The sequence below is a fragment of the Onychostruthus taczanowskii genome, unplaced genomic scaffold (genome assembly GCF_017590055.1).
Source record: "Onychostruthus taczanowskii isolate IOZ18803 unplaced genomic scaffold, ASM1759005v1 scaffold217, whole genome shotgun sequence".
Lineage (NCBI taxonomy): Eukaryota > Metazoa > Chordata > Aves > Passeriformes > Passeridae > Onychostruthus > Onychostruthus taczanowskii.
In genome coordinates, this window is record NW_024499429.1 from 230,740 (window position 1) to 249,373 (window position 18,634).

Consider the following 18,634-nt stretch of genomic DNA (forward strand, 5'->3'; position numbering starts at 1 on the left):
TTTTGGGGGGATTTTTGGCGGTTTCCTTGGGGTGACCCCACCTGTGAGGATGTGGGCGAAGGCGTAGCGCCGCGTGATTTTCAGGGCCGGGTGTTTGGGCCCGAAGACGTCGAGCAGGAAAGCGCCGAGGCTGCAGAGGATGCCCAGGAAGCAGAAGGCAGCAATGACCCGCAGCAGCAGCACCGTCTGCGGGTTCATGCAGAAATCTGGGGAGAAAAAGGGGAAAAAATGGGATTAGAGGAAAGAAAAAATGGATTTTTTGACAAAAAACCTGATTTTTCAGCAAAAAAATCGGAGTTTCTGCAGAAAAAAATGGATTTTTTGCCAAAAAAATCTGATTTTTTGCCCCTAAAAAAATTGAAGACTTGGGGTGGAAAAGGGGAATTTTGGGGAGATTTTTTGGGAGATTTTTTTTGGATTTTGGGGGGAACAAATCCAAATGTTCCTTTAGATGCAAATACTCCTTTGAGGCATTTCCTGTAATTAGTAATAGCTCGTTAACTAGGGGTAGCTTGTTAATTAGGGGTGACTTATTAATTAGGGGTGACTCGTTAATTAGGGATGAGTCCCTGTGCCCGAGGGGGAGGAGCAAGGCTGGAAAAATGGGAACGGGAAATTCCGCGGGAATGGGGAGGGAGGGAGGGAGGGAGGGAGATGGAGGGGACGGAAGGGTCTGGAAGGGACCCACAGAAGGTTCCGGAAGGGTCTGGAAGGGCTTGGAAGGGATGGAGGGACACAGAAGGTTCCAGAAGGGTCTGGAAGGGACCCACAGAAGGTTCTGGAAGGGACGGAAGGGTAAGGAAGGTTCCAGAAGGGACAGAAGGGCACGGAAGGGTCTGGAAGGGATAGAAGGTTCCAGAAGGGATGGAAGGGACAAAAGCCCACAGAAGGTTCTGGAAGGGATGGAAGGTTCAGGAAGGGATGGAAGGCCACAGAAGGTTCCAGAAGGGACAGAGGGCCACAGAAGGGTCTGGAAGGGATGGAAGGTTCAGGAAGGGATGGAAGGGCACAGAAGGTTCTGGAAGGGACGGAAGGGTAAGGAAGGTTCCAGAAGGGACAGAAGGGCACGGAAGGGTCTGGAAGGGATGGAACGGCACAGAAGGGTCTGGAAGGGATGGAAGGGTAAGGAAGGTTCTGGAAGGGCACGGAAGGTTCCTGAAGGGATGGAAGGGCACGGAAGGTTCTGGAAGGTTCTAGAAGGGCACTGAAGTTTCTAGAAGAAGGGACAGAAGGTTCCAGAAGGGCACGGAAGGTTCTGGAAGGGACAGAAGGGCACGGAAGAGCATGGAAGGTTCTGGAAAGGACGGAAGGGCACAGAAGGGCACGGAAGGCTCTGGAAGGGCACAGAACGTTCCAGAAGGGATGGAAGGCTCCGGAAGGGACAGAAGGTTCCAGAAGGGACGGAAGGGTCCGGAAGGGACAGAAGGTTCCGGAAGGGATAGAAGGCACAGAAGGGCACGGAAGGTTCCGGAAGGGACGGAAGGCTCCGGAAGGCACAGAAGGCACAGAAGGGCACGGAAGGTTCCGGAAGGGATGGAAGGTTCCGGAAGGGACAGAAGGCACAGAAGTGACGGAAGGTTCCGGAAGGGACAGGAGGTTCCAGAAGGGACGGAAGGGTCCGGAAGGGATAGAAGGTTCCAGAAGGGATAGAAGGGACGGAAGGCTCCGGAAGGGCCAGAAGGCACACAAGGGCACGGAAGGTTCCGGAAGGTTCCGGCAGCCGCGGCGCTCACCTCGCAGCAGCTCGGGCTGCACGAAGCCCAGCACGTCGGCCACGCCCAGCTCCTGGCGGGCGCAGGTGCCGCCGTGGATGCGCAGCCAGGCGGGCTCGGCCAGCGCGGTGCAGAGCGCGGTGATGGCCAGCGCCCCCGGCAGCGCCGACGCCAGGCTGCGCCACCGGTACCGGGAATGGAACCGGGAATGGCACCGGGACCGGCACTGGGTTATGGACAGTGGCTCCGGGTCACCGGGACCGGGGCAGCGACACCGGCTCCGGGTCACCAGGACTGGGATGGGCAGTGGGGTAACGGACACCGGCTCCAGGTCACCGGTACCGGCGCAGCAACACCGGCCCCGGGTCCCGGTACCGGCTCTGATTCACTGACGCCTGCCCCGGGTCCCGGTACCGGGGCACTGACACCGGCTCCGAGTCACCGGGACCGGCTCCGAGATAACACACACCCGCCCCGGGTCACCGGTACCGGCCCAGCAACACCCGCACCCGCCCCGGTCACCGGTACCGAGGCACTGACAGCCGCTCCGGGTCACCGGTACCGGCTCCGGGACCCCCACACCCGTCCCGGGATAACCGGTACCGGTTCCCGACTCGCGGCGCCCTCCCCGCGTCACGGACAGCCGCTCCGGGATAACCGGCACCGGCTCCCGGACCCTGACACCCGTCCCGGCTTCACCGGCAGTGGCTTCCGACACCGGTCCCGGTCCCCGACACCGATCCCGGTCGCTCCGAACGCGCTGAGCCCGGCCCGGACACGCCGAGAGCGGCCCCGGGACAGGCGGTGCCGGCACCGGCACCGGTGTCGATCCCGACCCCGCCGGGCCCCGGCAGCGCCTCCGGGCCCTCCTCACGGCCCCGCCCCGCCCGCCGCGCTTCCGCTTCCTGCTCGGTTCCGCTTCCGGCGCCGCTCCGGTTCCGCTTCCGGTGGGGCAGTCGGTGCCCGTGCCCGTGCCCGTGCCCGTGCCGGTGCCGGTGCCGGTGCCGTGCGTCCATGCCCGAGGCGCTGTCGCTGCTGTGCCGGGTGTCCGCGCACCCCGAGTCCCGCTGCTGGGCCCTGGCCTGGAGCCCCAGCGGGGCCCTGCTGGCGTCCTGCGGCGGGGACCGCACCGTGCGGGTCTGGGGCCGTGAGGGTGAGCGGGGACCGGGGAAACCGGGAATGGGAATGGGACCGCACCGTGCGCGTGTGGGGCCGTGAGGGTGAGCGGGGACCGGGACCGGGACCGGGAATGGGAATGGGACCGCGCCATGAGGATGTGGGGAAACCGGGAGCACACCGTACGGAGGAACCGGGCTGGACACCGGGCTGGCAGGGCTGTGTCCCGGTGTCCCGGTGGGACCGGGAATGGGAACGGGACCGCACCATGAGGATGTGGGCAAACCGGGAGCACACCGTGCGGGGGAACCGGGCTGGACACCGGGCTGGCAGGGCTGTGTCCCGGTGTCCCCTGAGGGTCCCGTGCCCGGTGCCAGGCTCGGGCTGGGCGGTGCTGGGGCAGGGCTGTGTCCCGGTGTCCCGGTGTCCCCTGAGTGTCCCGTGTCCCGTGCCAGGCTCGGGCTGGGCGGTGCTGGGGCAGGGCTGTGTCCCGGTGTCCCCTGAGTGTCCCGTGTCCCGTGCCAGGCTCGGGCTGGGCGTGCCGCGCGGTGCTGGCGGACGGGCACCAGCGCACGGTGCGCAGGGTGGCGTGGTCGCCGTGCGGGCAGTTCCTGGCCTCGGCCAGCTTCGACGGCACCACGTGCGTCTGGAGGCGCCACGAGCACGGCTTCGAGGTGGGACACGGCCCCCTCGTGTCACCCCAGTGTCACCTGTGTATCCCCTCGTGTCACCCGTGTCACCTGTGTATCCCCTCGGTGTCACCTGTGTCACCCCGGTGTCATCTGTGTCTCCCCCTCGTGTCACTCGTGTCACCCTGGTGTCACCTGTGTATCCCCTCTTGTCACCTGTGTCACCCCGGTGTCACCTTTGTGTCACCTGTGTCACCCTGGTGTCATCTGTGTATCCCCTCGTGTCACCCCAGTGTCACCTGTGTATCCCCTCGTGTCACCCATGTCACTCCCTCTTGTCACCTGTGTGTCACCTGTGTCACCCCAGTGTCACCTGTGTCACCCCGGTGTCACCTGTGTCACCTCAGTGTCACCTCGGCCGCTCTGTCCCCTCGTCCCCAACAACGTCAACACCATGGCGGCGGCCGCGGTGGCGGCGCCGCGCCTCGGCTTCGACGGCGTCACCGCCTGCCTGGTGGCCGACCCCAGGTGGGCGCTGCCACCCGGGGACACCTGGGTGTCACCTCTGTGTCACCTCCTGTGTCACTGCTGTGTCACCTGTGTGTCACCTGTGTGTCACCTGTGTCACCTCATGTGTCACCTCCTGTGGCACATGTCACTCCCTCTTGTCACCTGTGTGTCACCTGTGGCACCCCGGTGTCATCTGTGTCACCCCTCGTGTCACCCGGTGTCACCTGTGTCACCCCAGTGTCACCTGTGTCACCCCCTCATGTCACCCGTGTCACCCGGTGTCACCTGTGTCACCCCAGTGTCACCCCTCAGTGTCACCTGTGTCACCTCAGTGTCACCTCTGTCACCCCCTCGTGTCACCCGGTGTCACCTGTGTCACCCCAGTGTCACCCCGGTGTCACCTGTGTCACCCCGGTGTCATCTGTGTATCCCCTTGGTGTCAGCCGTGTATCCCCTCGTGTCACCTGTGTCACCCCCTCGTGTCACCCGTGTCACCCCGGTGTCACCTGTGTATCCCCTCAGCGTCACCTATGTCACCCTGAGTCACCTGTGTCACCCCCTCGTGTCACCTGTGTCACCTGTGTCACCTGTGTATCCCCTCGTGTCACCTGTGTTACCTGTGTGCTCTCAGTGTCCCCTGTGTGCCCTCAATGTCACCTGTGCACCCCCCCATTGTCACCTGTCACACCACCAGTGTCACCTGTGTCACCCTGATGTCACCTGTATATCCCCTCGTGTCACCTGTGTGCCCTCAGTGTCACCCATACACCCCCATTGTCACCTGGGCGCCCCCCCCTTGTCACTTGTGTCACCTCAGTGTTACGTGTGTACCCCCTCACTGTCAGCTCCACGCCCCTGTTGCCCCCCGTGCCCCCCAGACCCTTCCCCGCCGTGTCACCACGGTGCCCCGTCCCCGCAGGTGGTGGCCACGCTGGAGGGACACGAGAACGAGGTGAAGTCGGTGGCCTGGGCGCCCTCGGGGTCGCTGCTGGCCACCTGCAGCCGTGACAAGAGCGTCTGGGTGTGGGAGGGTGAGCTCTGCCCGCTGTCCCCTCGGTGTCCCCTCGGTGTCCCCTCGGTGTCCCCTGTCCCCCTGCTGTCCCCTCACTGTCCCCTGTCCCCTCAGTGGACGAGGAGGAGCAGGAGTTCGAGTGCGTCAGCGTGCTGAGCGCCCACAGCCAGGACGTCAAACACGTGGTGTGGCACCCCAGCCAGGAGGTACCCGGGGACACGGGGACACCTGGGGACACCTGGGGACACCTGGGGGACATGGGGACACCTGGGGGACACGGAGACACAGGGACACCTGGGGGACAGGGGGACACCTGGGGGACATTGGGACCCCTGGGGACACCTGGGGACACCTGGGGGACAGGGGCACACCTGGGGGACACAGGGACACCTGGGGGACATGGGGACACCTGGGGACACCTGGGGGACATGGGGGACATGGGGACCCCTGGGGACACCTGGGGGACATGGGGACACAGGGACACCTGCGGGACACGGGGACACCTGGGGGACATGGGGACACATCTGGGAGTAGCTTGGGGGACCTGGGGACAGACCTGGGGGAGCCTGAGGGGGCCCGGGCGTGGCCTGGGGACACAGCTGGGGGGACCTGGGACACTTGGGGACACACTTGGGACACCCGGGGGCAGCTGAGACACCCCTGGGATACACCTGGGGACACCCCAAACTCCCACAGGAACCCCAGGCCCCCAAAACCTGCCAGGGTCTCCTGTCCCTGTCCCCAGTGTCCCCATTGCTGTCCCCAGCTGCTGGCCAGCGCCAGCTACGACGACACGGTGCGGCTGTACCGCGAGGACGAGGACGACTGGGTGTGCTGTGCCACCCTGGAGGGACACACGTCCACCGTCTGGGCCGTGGCCTGGGAGCGCTCCGGCCAGCGCCTGGTGTCCTGCAGCGATGACCGCACCCTGCGCGTATGGCAGCGCGCCCAGGGGCACGGTGAGGGACAGGGACATGGGGACACTGGGGACATGGGGACAGGCCTGGTGTCCTGCAGCGATGACCGCACCCTGCGCGTGTGGCAGCGCGCCCAGGGGCACGGTGAGGGACATGGGGACAGGGGACAGGGACATGGGGACATGGGAACAGGGACATGGGGACAGGGACATGGGGACAGGGGAACAGGGACATGGGGACACTGGGGACATGGGGACAGGGACATGGGGACAGGGACATGGGGACATGGGGACAGGGACATGGGGACACTGGGGACACTGGGGACATGGGGACAGGCCTGGTGTCCTGCAGCGATGACCGCACCCTGCGCGTGTGGCAGCGCGCCCAGGGGCACGGTGAGGGACAGGGACATGGGGACAGGGACATGGGGACAGGGGACATGGGGACATGGGGACACTAGGCCTGGTGTCCTGCAGCGATGACCGCACCCTGCGCGTGTGGCAGCGCGCCCAGGGGCACGGTGAGGGACAGGGACATGGGGACAGGGACATGGGGACACTGGGGACACTGGGGACATGGGGACAGGCCTGGTGTCCTGCAGCGATGACCGCACCCTGCGCGTGTGGCAGCGCGCCCAGGGGCACGGTGAGGGACAGGGACATGGGGACAGGGACATGGGGACACTGGGGACACTGGGGACATGGGGACAGGCCTGGTGTCCTGCAGCGATGACCGCACCCTGCGCGTGTGGCAGCGCGCCCAGGGGCACGGTGAGGGACAGGGACATGGGGACAGGGACATGGGGACACTGGGGACACTGGGGACATGGGGACAGGCCTGGTGTCCTGCAGCGATGACCGCACCCTGCGCGTGTGGCAGCGCGCCCAGGGGCACGGTGAGGGACAGGGACATGGGGACAGGGACATGGGGACACTGGGGACACTGGGGACATGGGGACAGGCCTGGTGTCCTGCAGCGATGACCGCACCCTGCGCGTGTGGCAGCGCGCCCAGGGGCACGGTGAGGGACAGGGACATGGGGACAGGGACATGGGGACACTGGGGACACTGGGCCGGGACATGGGGACCGGGGAGCAGGGAGAGGGGGACAATGGGGACAGGGGGACAGGGACATGGGGACAGGGACATGGGGACATGGGGACAGGGACATGGGGACAGGCCTGGTGTCCTGCAGCGATGACCGCACCCTGCGCGTGTGGCAGCGCGCCCAGGGGCACGGTGAGGGACATGGGGACATGGGGACAGGGACATGGGGACACTGGGGACATGGGGACAGGGACATGGGGACACTGGGGACAGGGGACATGGGGACAGGGGACAGGGCTGGTGTCCTGCAGCAATGACCGCACCCTGTGGGGCTGGGCACTGCGATGTTCCCGCTGTCCCCGATGTCCCCAATGTCCCCCATGTCCCCGATGTCCCCCATGTGTCCCCCATGTGTCCCCAGGCAGTGGCTCGGAGCACAGCTGGCAGTGTGTCTGCACCCTGTCCGGGTACCACGGGCGCAGCATCTACGACGTGGCCTGGTGAGCACTGGGGACATTGGGGACATCTGGGGACACTGGAGAGACCTGGGGACACCTCACTGGGGCCCTGTGACCCTCCAGGTGCCACCTCCCTGACCCCTCTGTCCCCTTCCTGTGCCCCACAGTGCCACCTGTCCCCTCTATCACCCCAGGTGCCACCTCGCCCTTCCCTGACCCCTGTCCCCTGTCCCTGCCAGGTGCCACCTGTCCCCTGTCCCCTCCGTGACCCTCCCTGTCCCCGCAGGTGCCACCTGACGGGCGCGGTGGCCACGGCGTGCGGCGACGACGCGGTGCGGGTGTTCGAGGAGGTGGCCCCGGTGGCCCCGGGCTCTCCGGTGACGTTCAGCCTGGCCGCCCACGTGCCGCGGGCGCACGCCCAGGACGCCAACGGCGTGGCCTGGCACCCGCGGGAGCCGGGGCTGCTGGCCTCCTGCGGGGACGACGGGGACATCGCCTTCTGGCACTACCAGCGCCCCGACGGCCTCTGAGCCGCACCGGGGACACCACGGGGACCTCCGGGGCACCTTGGGGACCTCTGGGGGACCTCCAGGGACACCTTGGGGACCTCCAGGGACACCACGGGGACCTCCGGGGCACCGAGGGGACCTCTGGGGCACCACGGGGACCTCCGGGGCACCACGGGGACCTCCAGGACACCTTGGGGACCTCTGGGGCACCAAGGGGACCTCCAGGGACACCTTGGGGACCTCCAGGGCACCTTGGGGACCTCCGGGGCACCATGGGGACCTCCGGGGCACCGAGGGGACCTCCGGGGCACCGAGGGGATCTCCAGGGCACCTTGGGGACCTTCGGGGCACCATGGGGACCTCTGGGGCACCACGGGGACCTCCAGGGACACCTTGGGGACCTCCGGGGCACCGAGGGGACCTCCGGGACACCTTGGGGACCTCTGGGGCACCGAGGGGACCTCCGGGACACCTTGGGGACCTCTGGGGCACCGTGGGGACCTCCAGGACACCAAGGGGACCTCTGGGACACCTTGGGGACCTCTGGGACACCTTGGGGACCTCCAGGGACACCTTGGGGACCTCTGGGGCACCATGGGGACCTCCAGGACACCAAGGGGACCTCTGGGACACCTTGGGGACCTCTGGGGCACCATGGGGACCTCCAGGGACACCTTGGGGACCTCCGGGGCACCGAGGGGACCTCCAGGGACCTCCCATGGCCTCCAGGATCACCCAATGCTCTCCACAACCTCCCCATGGCCTCCGGGGCACCATGGGGACCTCCAGGGACCTCCCATGGCCTCCAGAAGTTTCCTGTGTCCTCCAGGGCACCTCAAGGGCATCCAGGATCACCCAGTGTTCTCCAGAACCTTCCCATGGCCTCCAGAACCTTCCGGGGACCTCCAGGACACCTCGGGGACCTCCAGGAGATCTTGGGGGTCTCCAGGACCCTCCCATGGCCTGCAGGATCACCCAGGGTTCTCCAGGACCATTCAGTGTTCTACAAAACCTTCCCAGATATCCTCCAGAACTCTCTCAAGTTCTCCCGACCCTCCCCACGTCCCCAGGCCCCGCAGTGTCCCCAGCCCGTCCTCGTGTCCCTCCCTGTGGGGTTTGTGGGGCCGGGCTGGGTTCGGGGTCCAGTCCTGCCCCACAGCCAATAAAAACCAGGGTGGCCCAAAACCCCCGGATCCCACAGGGACCCGACAGGAGCTTGGGATCCATCGAGGCTTTGGGATCCGCTGGGGAGCTTGGGATCCATCGAGGCTTTGGGATCCACTGGGGGCTTTGGGATCCATTGAGGGCTTTGGGATCCACTGGGGGGGTTGGGATCGACTGAGGGTTTGGGATCCATCGAGGGCTTTGGGATCCACTGGGGGGTTTGGGATCCACTGAGGGGTTTGGGATCGACTGAGGGTTTGGGATCCATCGAGGCCTTGGGATCCGCTGGGGAGCTTGGGATCGACTGAGGGGTTTGGGATTGATTGAGGGGTTTGGGATCCATCGAGGGGTTTGGGATCGACTGAGGGCTTTGGGGTCCACTGGGGGGTTTGGGATCCATCGAGGGCTTTGGGATCCGCTGGGGGGTTTGGGATCCATCGAGGGGTTTGGGATCAACTGAGGGATTTGGGATTTGGGATGGACTGAGGGGTTTGGGATCCACTGAGGGCTTTGGGATCCGCTGGGGAGCTTGGGATCGACTGAGGGGTTTGGGATCGACTGAGGGTTTGGGATCCACTGGGGGCTTTGGGATCCATTGAGGGGTTTGGGATCCATCGAGGGCTTTGGGATCCACTGAGGGCTTTGGGATCCATGGAGGGGTTTGGGATCCATGGAGGGGTTTGGGATCCATGGAGGGGTTTGGGATCCAGGAGTTTGGGATTGGGGAATTCGGGGTCCATGGGTTTGGGATCGGGGAATTTGAGGTCTGGGAATTTGGGACCCAGGAGTTTGGATCCGGGGGTTTGGGATCCAGGAGTTTGGGATTGGGGAATTTGGGATCCAGGAGTTTGGGATCCCAAGAGTTTGGGGTCCAAGGAATTTGGGATCCAGGAGTTCTTTTGGGATTTTGCGGCGGTTTTTTTTGGGAATTTGGGAAAAGCTGAAATCTCCAGGCTCAGGAATCCCTCCCTCCCCCATCCCAAAATTCTCCAAAATTCCAGAATTCTGAACCTTTATTGCACAGCCGCAGCGGGGGAATCCCAAATCCTCCCCCAAAATCCCAAAATTCCCCCCAAATTCCTTTGGGAATGGGATTTTTTGGGGATTTTTGGGAATGGGATTTTTGGGAATGGGATTTTAAGAATTTGGGGATTTTTGGGAATGGGATTTTAAGAATTTGGGGATTTTTGGGATTGGGATTTATGGGAATTTGGGAATTTTGGGAACGGGGTTTTTGGGATTGTTGGGATTTCCCTGAGTTGTTCCCAATCCCGGGGGGGGGGCTCAGAGCGGGACCCCCCAAAAGCCTCGTACCGGAGGGGAGGGGACATTGGGGACAGCAATGGGGACACTGGGGGAGGGGACATTGGGAGCGTCCTTTGTCCCTGGGGTGGCACTTGGTGGCAGGGTCCCCACGGGGGTGTCACAGCCGGTCCGGGTGGCACTTGGGGACAATCCTGGGGGACAATCCAGGTCTGTCACGGGCGGTCCCGGTGACGCTTGGGGACGGTGACACGGGTGGCCCTGCGCTCCGAGATGTGGCAGTGACCCTGGGGACAGTCCCAGTGACCCTGGGGACAGTCCCGATGGCCCTGGGGACAGTCCTGGTGACCCTGGGGACAGTCCCGGTGACCCTGGGGACAGTCCCAGTGGCCCTGGGGACAGTCCTGGTGACCCTGGGGACAGTCCTGGTGGCCCTGGGGACAGTCCCGGTGATCCTGGGGACAGTCCTGGTGGCCCTGGGGACAGTCCTGGTGGCCGTGGGGACAGTCCCGGTGACCCTGGGGACAGTTCCAGTGGCCCTGGGGACACTCCCGGTGGCCCTGGGGACAGTCACGGGCGGTCCCGGTGGCGCTTGGGGATGGTGAGACGGGTGGCCCTGCGCTCCGAGATGTGGCAGTGACCCTGGGGACAGTCCCAGTGGCCCTGGGGACAGTCACGGGCGGTCCCGGTGGCGCTTGGGGACGGTGACACGGGTGGCCCTGCGCTCCGAGATGTGGCAGTGACCCTGGGGACAGTCCCAGTGACCCTGGGGACAGTCCCGATGGCCCTGGGGACAGTCCTGGTGACCCTGGGGACAGTCCCGGTGACCCTGGGGACAGTTCCAGTGGCCCTGGGGACACTCCCGGTGGCCCTGGGGACAGTCACGGGCGGTCCCGGTGGCGCTTGGGGACGGTGACACGGGTGGCCCTGCGCTCCGAGATGTGGCAGTGACCCTGGGGACAGTCCCAGTGATCCTGGGGACAGTCCCAGTGACCCTGGGGACAGTCCCGGTGGCCCTGGGGACAGTCCCGGGCGGTCCCGGTGGCGCTTGGGGACGGTGACACGGGTGGCCCTGCGCTCCGAGATGTGGCGCCGCACGCGGCCCAGGGGCGGCTCCGGGGCCAGCGAGGGGCTCGAGTGGCACTTGGTGAGCGGCGCGGGGACGTGGGGACACTCCGGGCTGTCCCCAAGGGGGCGCTCGGGGATGTCCCCGAGCTCCTGGCTGTCCCCAAGGGTGGCGCTGTCCCCGCTGTCCCCGCGCAGCCACGTCCCCAGCGCCTGCACGTAGGTGAGGCAGCGCTGGCGCTGCGGGGACAGGGACACGCGGGTCACCAGGGTGGCACCGAGGTGGCACCCCCCAATGTCACCGTGTCACCCCCCCGGGTCACCTCCCAGTGTCACCGTGTCACACCCGAGTCACCTCGGTGGCACCTTCCAGTGTCACGGTGTCACCCTGTCCCCAGTGTCCCCATCCCTCCAATGTCCCTTCTGTCCTCAGTCTCCTCGTTGTCACCTCCTGCAGCAGGAAGTCCCTCTGTCCCCAGTGTCCCCATTGTCCCCTGTGCCACCCCAATGTCCCCATTGTCCCCTGTGCCACCCCAGTGTCCCCAGTGTCACCTCCTGGCACAGGAAGTCCCAGTGTGCCCGGTGTCCTTGTTGCCCCCAGTGTCCCCAATCCCCCAAAGTCCCTGTGCCACCCCATTGTCCCCAGTGTCACCTCGTCCCTTGGGAAGTCCCCATGTCCCCACTGTCCCCATTGTCCCTCATGTCCCCAATGTCACCTCGTCCTTCAGGAAGTCCCCGTGTCCCCATTGTCCCTCATGTCCCCAATGTCACCTCATCCCTCAGGAAGTCCCCGTGTGCCCGGTGTCCCCCATTGTCCCCCATGTTCCCACTGTCCCCACTGTCCCCATGTCCCCAGTGTCCCCATGTGCCCGGTGTCCCCCATTGTCCCCCATGTCCCCATGTCCCCAGTGTCACCTCGTCCCTCAGGAAGTCCCCATGTTCCCACTGTCCCCACTGTCCCCACTGTCCCCCATGTCCCCACTGTCCCCACTGTCCCCATGTCCCCAGTGTCACCTCGTCCCTCAGGAAGTCCCCGTGTGCCCGGTGCTCCTCCTGCTCCCGTCCCCGTCCCTCGGGCAGGAGCCGCTGGTGCTCCAGGAGCTGGCACGTCACCGTCCCCAGCCAGCGGCGCAGCTGGCACAGCTGCTGCTCCTGGGGACATTGGGGACATTGGGGACATTGGGGTGGCACAGGGACATCGGGGACATCGGGGTCACTGTCCCCAGCCAGCGGCGCAGCTGGCACAGCTGCTGCTCCTGGGGACATTGGGGACATTGGGGTGGCACAGGGACATCGGGGTCACTGTCCTCAGCCAGGGGTGCAGCTGGCACAGCTGCTGCTCCTGGGGACACCAATGGGGACACTGGGGTGGCACAGGGACACTGGGGACATATTTGGGGGTTTTGGGATTTTTTCGGTTTTTGGGATATTTTTATGTGATTTTGGGGTTTTTTGGGATTTGGGGTTTCCATGGCATATGGCATGGGGTTTTGGGTGTTTCTGTTGGGGAATTTGGGGGTTTTTGGGTATTTCAATGGGGTGTTTTGGGTTTTTAGGATATTTTTAATGGGATTTTCGGGGTGTTTCTCACCGGGGGGCAGCGGCTGGGCGCCGAGGGCAGGATGTGATTGGGGGATTTGGGGTTAGGATATTTTTGGGGTATTTTTGGGCTGTTTTTGGGGTGTTTCTCACCGGGGGGCAGCGGCTGGGCGCCGAGGGCAGGATGGCATTGGGGTTTCCATGGGATATGGGATATTTCAATAGGATTTTTTGGGTTTTGGGGGTGTTTTTGGGGCGTTTCTCACCGGGGGGCAGCGGCTGGGCGCCGAGGGCAGGATGGCTCTCACGAAGCGGCGCCGGGAGCCGACGGCCGCGGGGAACGGCGGCGACGAGCAGAGGGCGGCGGCCACGTTGATCCCGAACACCCACTGGGACAGCTCCAGGGGGCTCCTGTGACGTCACCGTGACGTCACCGTGACGTCACCGCGACGCCGCGCACGGCGCACAAACCCCAAATATTGCAAAAAAACCCCAGAGGGCCCCAAAAAACCCACAAAGGTGCCCCAAAAATATCCCAAAAATACCCCAAGAATACCTCTAAAAATGGTCCCAAAAAATCCCAAAAATATCCCAAAGAATACCCCCAAAAATCCCCAAAATCCCCCAAAATTACCCCCAAAATACCTCCCAAAAATACCCCAATTTCACCCCAATAATACCCCCAAAATACCCCAAGGGATTGGGGGATTTGGGGTTTGTGATATTTCACTGGGGTTTTTTGGGTTTTTAGGATATTTTTGGGGTATTTTTGGGCTGTTTTTGGGGTGTTTCTCACCGGGGGGCAGCGGCTGGGCGCCGAGGGCAGGATGGGATTGGGGGATTTGGGGTTTGTGATATTTCACTGGGGTTTTTTGGGTTTTTAGGATATTTTTGGGGTGTTTTTGGGGCGTTTCTCACCGGGGGGCAGCGGCTGGGCGCCGAGGGCAGGATGGGTCTCACGAAGCGGCGCCGGGAGCCGACGGCCGCGGGGAACGGCGGCGACGAGCAGAGGGCGGCGGCCACGTTGATCCCGAACACCCACTGGGACAGCTCCAGGGGGCTCCTGTGACGTCACCGTGACGTCACCGTGACGTCACCGCGACGCCGCGCACGGCGCACAAACCCCAAATATTGCAAAAAAACCCCAGAGGGCCCCAAAAAACCCACAAAGGTGCCCCAAAAATATCCCAAAAATACCCCAAGAATACCTCTAAAAATAGTCTCAAAAAATCCCAAAAATATCCCAAAGAATACCCCCAAAAATCCCTAAAATCCCCCAAAATTACCCCCAAAATACCTCCCAAAAATACCCCAATTTCACCCCAATAATACCCCCAAAATACCCCAAAAAATCCCAAAAATACCCCAAAAATATCCCAAGTTATTTTTAAGGGTTTTTTTTAGGATTTTTTTTTTTTTTTTTTTTTTGTTTAGTTTTTAGGATTTTTTTAGGATTTTTTTTTTTTTTTAAGGATTTGGGAATTATTTTAGGATTGGGATTTTTTTTTTTTTGGTTTTTTTTTTTTTTTTTTTTAAATTAGGATTTGGGATTTTTTTATGATTGGGATTTTTTTAGGGTTTTTTTTTAGGATTTGGGTTTTTTTAGTATATAGGATTTCTTTACCATTTAGATTTTTTTTTTTACCCTTTCCAAGCCATTTACCCTTTCAGGATTATTTTTAGGATTTACCATTTCTTCATCACCTTTGGGACTTTTTTAAGATTTGACAGATCTTTTTACCATTACACTTCTCACCTCATTTCACCCTTTTTTAGGATTTTCCATTTTCCCCACACTTGCCACTTTTCACCCTTTATCCTCACGGGATTTTTTTTTTGTATTTCCCATTTTTTTGGGGGGATTTCCTCCCTTTTTCACCCTTTCTCCCCCCGCTGGCGTTTTTGGGGTGCCTTACTGGGCCTGGCAGAGGAACTCGCGCCGGTCGGCGGCGCGCAGCAGGAACACGTTGGGGCGCTTGCTGTATTTGGGGTGGGGCCGGGCCAGGGCGTGGGGCAGCCCCAAAACCTCCTGGGGGCCCTCGGGGGGGTCCCTCTGCAGCAGCAGCAGCGACCCCCGCAGCTCGGCCCGGAAACGCTTCCAGCCCCGCCGGCCCCAGGGAGCTGGGGGGGAAAAAACCCAAAAAAAAATGGTGAAATCCCAAAATATTCCCAACAAAATCCCATTAAATCCCCACAAAATCCCATTAAATGCACCCAAAATCCCATGAAATTCCCACAAAATCCACCCCAAACCAGCCCCGCCGGCCCCAGGGAGCTGGGGGGGGGAAAAACCCAAAAGTGGTGAAATCCCAACATGGTCCCAACAAAATGCCAGGAAATCCACCCGAAATCCCATGAAATCCAGCCCAAATCCCATTAAATTCCCACAAAATCCACCCCAAACCAGCCCCGCCGGCCCCAGGGAGCTGGGGGGGAAAACCCAAAAACGGTGAAATCCCAACATGGGCCCAACAAAATGCCAGGAAATCCACCCGAAATCCCATGAAATCCAGCCCAAATCCCATTAAATTCCCACAAAATCCCATTAAATTCCCCATAAAATCCCATTAAATTCCCCATAAAATCCCATTAATTTCCCCACAAAATCCCATTAAATTCCCACAACATCCCATTAAATCCACCCCAAATCCCATTAATTTCCCACAAAATCCCATTAAATTCCCACAAAATCCCATTAAATTCCCCATAAAATCCCATTAAATTCCCACAAAATCCCATTAAATTCCCCATAAAATCCCATTATATTCCCCATAAAATCCCATTAATTTCCCCACAAAATCCCATTAAATCCACCCCAAATCCCATGAAATTCCTACAAAATCCCGTTAATTTCCCACAAATCCCATTAAATTCCTCCAAAATCCCATGGAATTCCCCCAAATCCGGCTCAAATCCCATGAAATTCCCCCAACCCCACCCCAAATCCCGTTAAATCCCCCAAATTCCCCAAATCCCCCCGACCGACCCTTTTTGCCGTCGCTCTCTGCCAGGACCTTCCTGGCCAGGACCCCCCTGCGGGCGGGGCCGGAGCCCCCCAGAAACTCCGGGGGAATTTCGGGATTTGGGAATTTCGGGGCTTTTTTGGGCTTTTGGGAATCGGCTCCGGGCTCGTCCTCGTCGTCCCTGTGAAAATCCCAACAAAAATCCCATTAATTGGTGGGGAAACAGCAGAAATCCCACAAAATCCGACCCAAATCCCACAAAACCCAACCACATTCCCATAAATCCAGTGCCAAAATCCCATAAAAGCCAGGAAAATCTGACCCAAATCCCACAAAATCCCATAAAATCCAGCACAAAATCCCATAAAATCCCATAAATTCTGCACCAAAATTCTATAAAATCCAACCCAAATCCCATAAATTCCAATTTAAATCCACAAAATCCAACCCAAATCCCACAAAGTCCAACCCAAATCCCACAAATTCCCACTCAAATCCCCCAAAATCCCAGAAAATTCAACCAAACCCCCCCAAATTTCCCCCAAATCCCCGCTCACGTTGCCCACTCCAGTTTCCGGCTTCGGATGGAGCCGTACAGAGCCTGAGGGGGGAAATTGGGATTTTTTTTAGGATTTTTCTGAGATTTTTTGGGAGTTTTTAGGGATGTTTTTGAGATTTTTTGGGGATATTTTTTGGGGATTTTTCTGGGATTCTTTTGGGATTTTTTTTTCGGGTTTTTCTGTGATTTTTTTTGGATTTTTTTTTTTTAAAGATTTTTAGGGGATTTTTTGGGGAATTTTTTTAGGGTTTTTCGGGATTTTTTCAGATTTTTTGGGGATTTTTCTGGGATTTTTTTCGGATTTTTTTCGGGTTTTTCTGTGATTTTTTTTAGATTTTTGTATGATTTTTTTCTGATTTTTTTTTTAAAGATTTTTAGGGGATTTTTTGGGGAATTTTTTAGGGTTTTTCGTGATTTTTTCAGATTTTTTTGGGATTTTTTTTAGGTTTTTTTTGGGGACTTCTTTGGGGACCTTTTTAGGATTTTTTAGGGTCACACCCCCCATTTTTAAGATTTTCCCGCTGTTTTTTTTTTGGGTTTTTTTTTTTTTTTTCGTTTTTCTTGTATTTTTTGGGGATTTTTTTGGGGACTTCTTTGGGGACCTTTTTAGGATTTTTTAGGGTCCCACCCCCCATTTTTAAGATTTTCCCGCTGTTTTTTTTTGGGTTTTTTTTTTTTATTTCTCGTTTTTCTTGTAGGAAAATCCCAGTTTTGGGATTTTTGAGGTTTTTTTTGGGGTTTTTGGGTACCTTGAGCTGCTCCCGGGGGAAGTCCTGGCCGTCCATCATCCCGCTCAGGTTGGTCACGAACTCGGAGCTGCTCATGGCCCGGCCCAGGCGCTGCGGGCGGCAGGGCCGGCCAAAAACGGGGAAAAAACCCAAATTCTGACCCAAAATCATCCCAAAAACGGGGAAAAACCCCAAATTCTGACCCAAATTCCTACCCCAAGTCACCCCAAAAACGGGAAAACCCAAAGTCACCCCAAAAACGGGGAAAACCCAAATTCTGACCCAAAATCAAACCAAAATCACCCCAAAAACAGGAAAAACCCCAAATTCTGACCCAAAATCACACCAAAAATGGGGAAAAAACCAAATTCTGAGCCAAAATCACCCCAAAAACGGGAAAAAACCCCAAATTCTGACCCAAAATCTGAGCCAAAATCACCCCAAAAACGGGGAAAAAACCCAAATCTGACCCAAAATCAAACCAAAAATGGGAAAAAAACCCAAAATCTGACCCAAATTCTGAGCCAAAATCACCCCAAAAACGGGGAAAAAACCAAAATCTGACCCAAATTCTGAGCCAAAATCACCCCCAAAACGGGAAAAAACCCAAAATCTGACCCAAAATCTGACCCAAAGTCACCCCAAAAATGGGAAAAACCCAAATCTGACCCAAAATAACCCCAAAAATGGCGAAAATCCCAAAATATGCCCCTAAGTCACCCCAAAAATTAGGAAAACCCCAAAAAGGACTCCTGGGTCAGACCCACCCCAAAATCTGCCTCAAAATCAACCCACAAATGTAAAAAAGCTCCAATTGTGCCCCAAAATCACCTCAAAAATGGGGAAAAACCCCAAAAGGGAACCTGGGGATGATTCACCCCAAAATTTTAGGGGATTTGGGGTTTTTTGGGGTATTTAGGGTCATTTTTGGGGTTTTTTTTTGGGGTGGCCTCACCCGGCCGTGAGCTCCGTTGGATTTTGGGGGATTTGGGGTGGATTTGGGGTCACTTTTGGGGTTGTTTTGGGATATTTGGGGGGGTTTCTGGGGCATTTGTGGATTTGGGGTTATTTTGGGCCGTTTAGGGTCATTTTTGGGGTTTTTTTGGGTTTTTTTTTGGGGTGCCTCACCTGGCCGTGCAGGTCGGTGTTGAGCAGCATCAGGGCGCAGGTGAGGGCGTGAACGGAGTCTGGGGGGATTTGGGGTTTTAGGGGACCCCAAATCCCCTAAAACGGGCCCCAAAATCCCCAAAGGGACCCCAAAGGGGGATAAAGGGTTTGGGGTTTGGGGTTTGGGGTTTTGGGGTTTGGGGGTTTGGGGTTTGGGGGTTTCCAAATTTCTCACCTGTCCCACCTGGACTCACCTGGGCACTCCCAGCCTCACCTGGAGGGATCCTTGTGCAGCTTCCTCACCCAAAATCCCCCCTGAAACATCCCTAAAATACCC

At 59.4% G+C, this 18,634-nt stretch overlaps 2 protein-coding genes across 2 annotated transcripts; one reads left to right on the forward strand and one right to left on the reverse strand.

Moving 5' to 3' along the window:
- The first annotated feature begins 1,894 nt into the window (after positions 1 to 1,894).
- CIAO1 (cytosolic iron-sulfur assembly component 1) lies at positions 1,895 to 7,962 on the forward strand. The gene is made up of 8 exons (XM_041404636.1): positions 1,895 to 2,523; positions 2,697 to 2,865; positions 3,354 to 3,502; positions 4,887 to 4,998; positions 5,094 to 5,185; positions 5,746 to 5,938; positions 7,364 to 7,442; positions 7,687 to 7,962. Exons 1-8 carry the CDS (start codon positions 1,909 to 1,911, stop codon positions 7,928 to 7,930), a joined length of 1,653 nt encoding a protein of 550 aa, XP_041260570.1. The 5' UTR covers positions 1,895 to 1,908; the 3' UTR covers positions 7,931 to 7,962.
- A 2,106-nt stretch (positions 7,963 to 10,068) lies between these two features.
- On the reverse strand, positions 10,069 to 18,372 carry LOC121336017 (PH and SEC7 domain-containing protein 4-like). The gene is made up of 9 exons (XM_041404654.1): positions 18,319 to 18,372; positions 17,212 to 17,346; positions 16,461 to 16,504; positions 15,927 to 16,084; positions 14,857 to 15,061; positions 13,859 to 14,003; positions 12,416 to 12,553; positions 11,423 to 11,641; positions 10,069 to 11,277 (listed from the first exon to the last, which is right to left on the reverse strand). The coding sequence occupies exons 1-9, from the start codon at positions 18,346 to 18,348 to the stop codon at positions 11,218 to 11,220; spliced, it is 1,134 nt and encodes a 377-aa protein (XP_041260588.1). The 5' UTR covers positions 18,349 to 18,372; the 3' UTR covers positions 10,069 to 11,217.
- Positions 18,373 to 18,634: the final 262 nt, after the last annotated feature.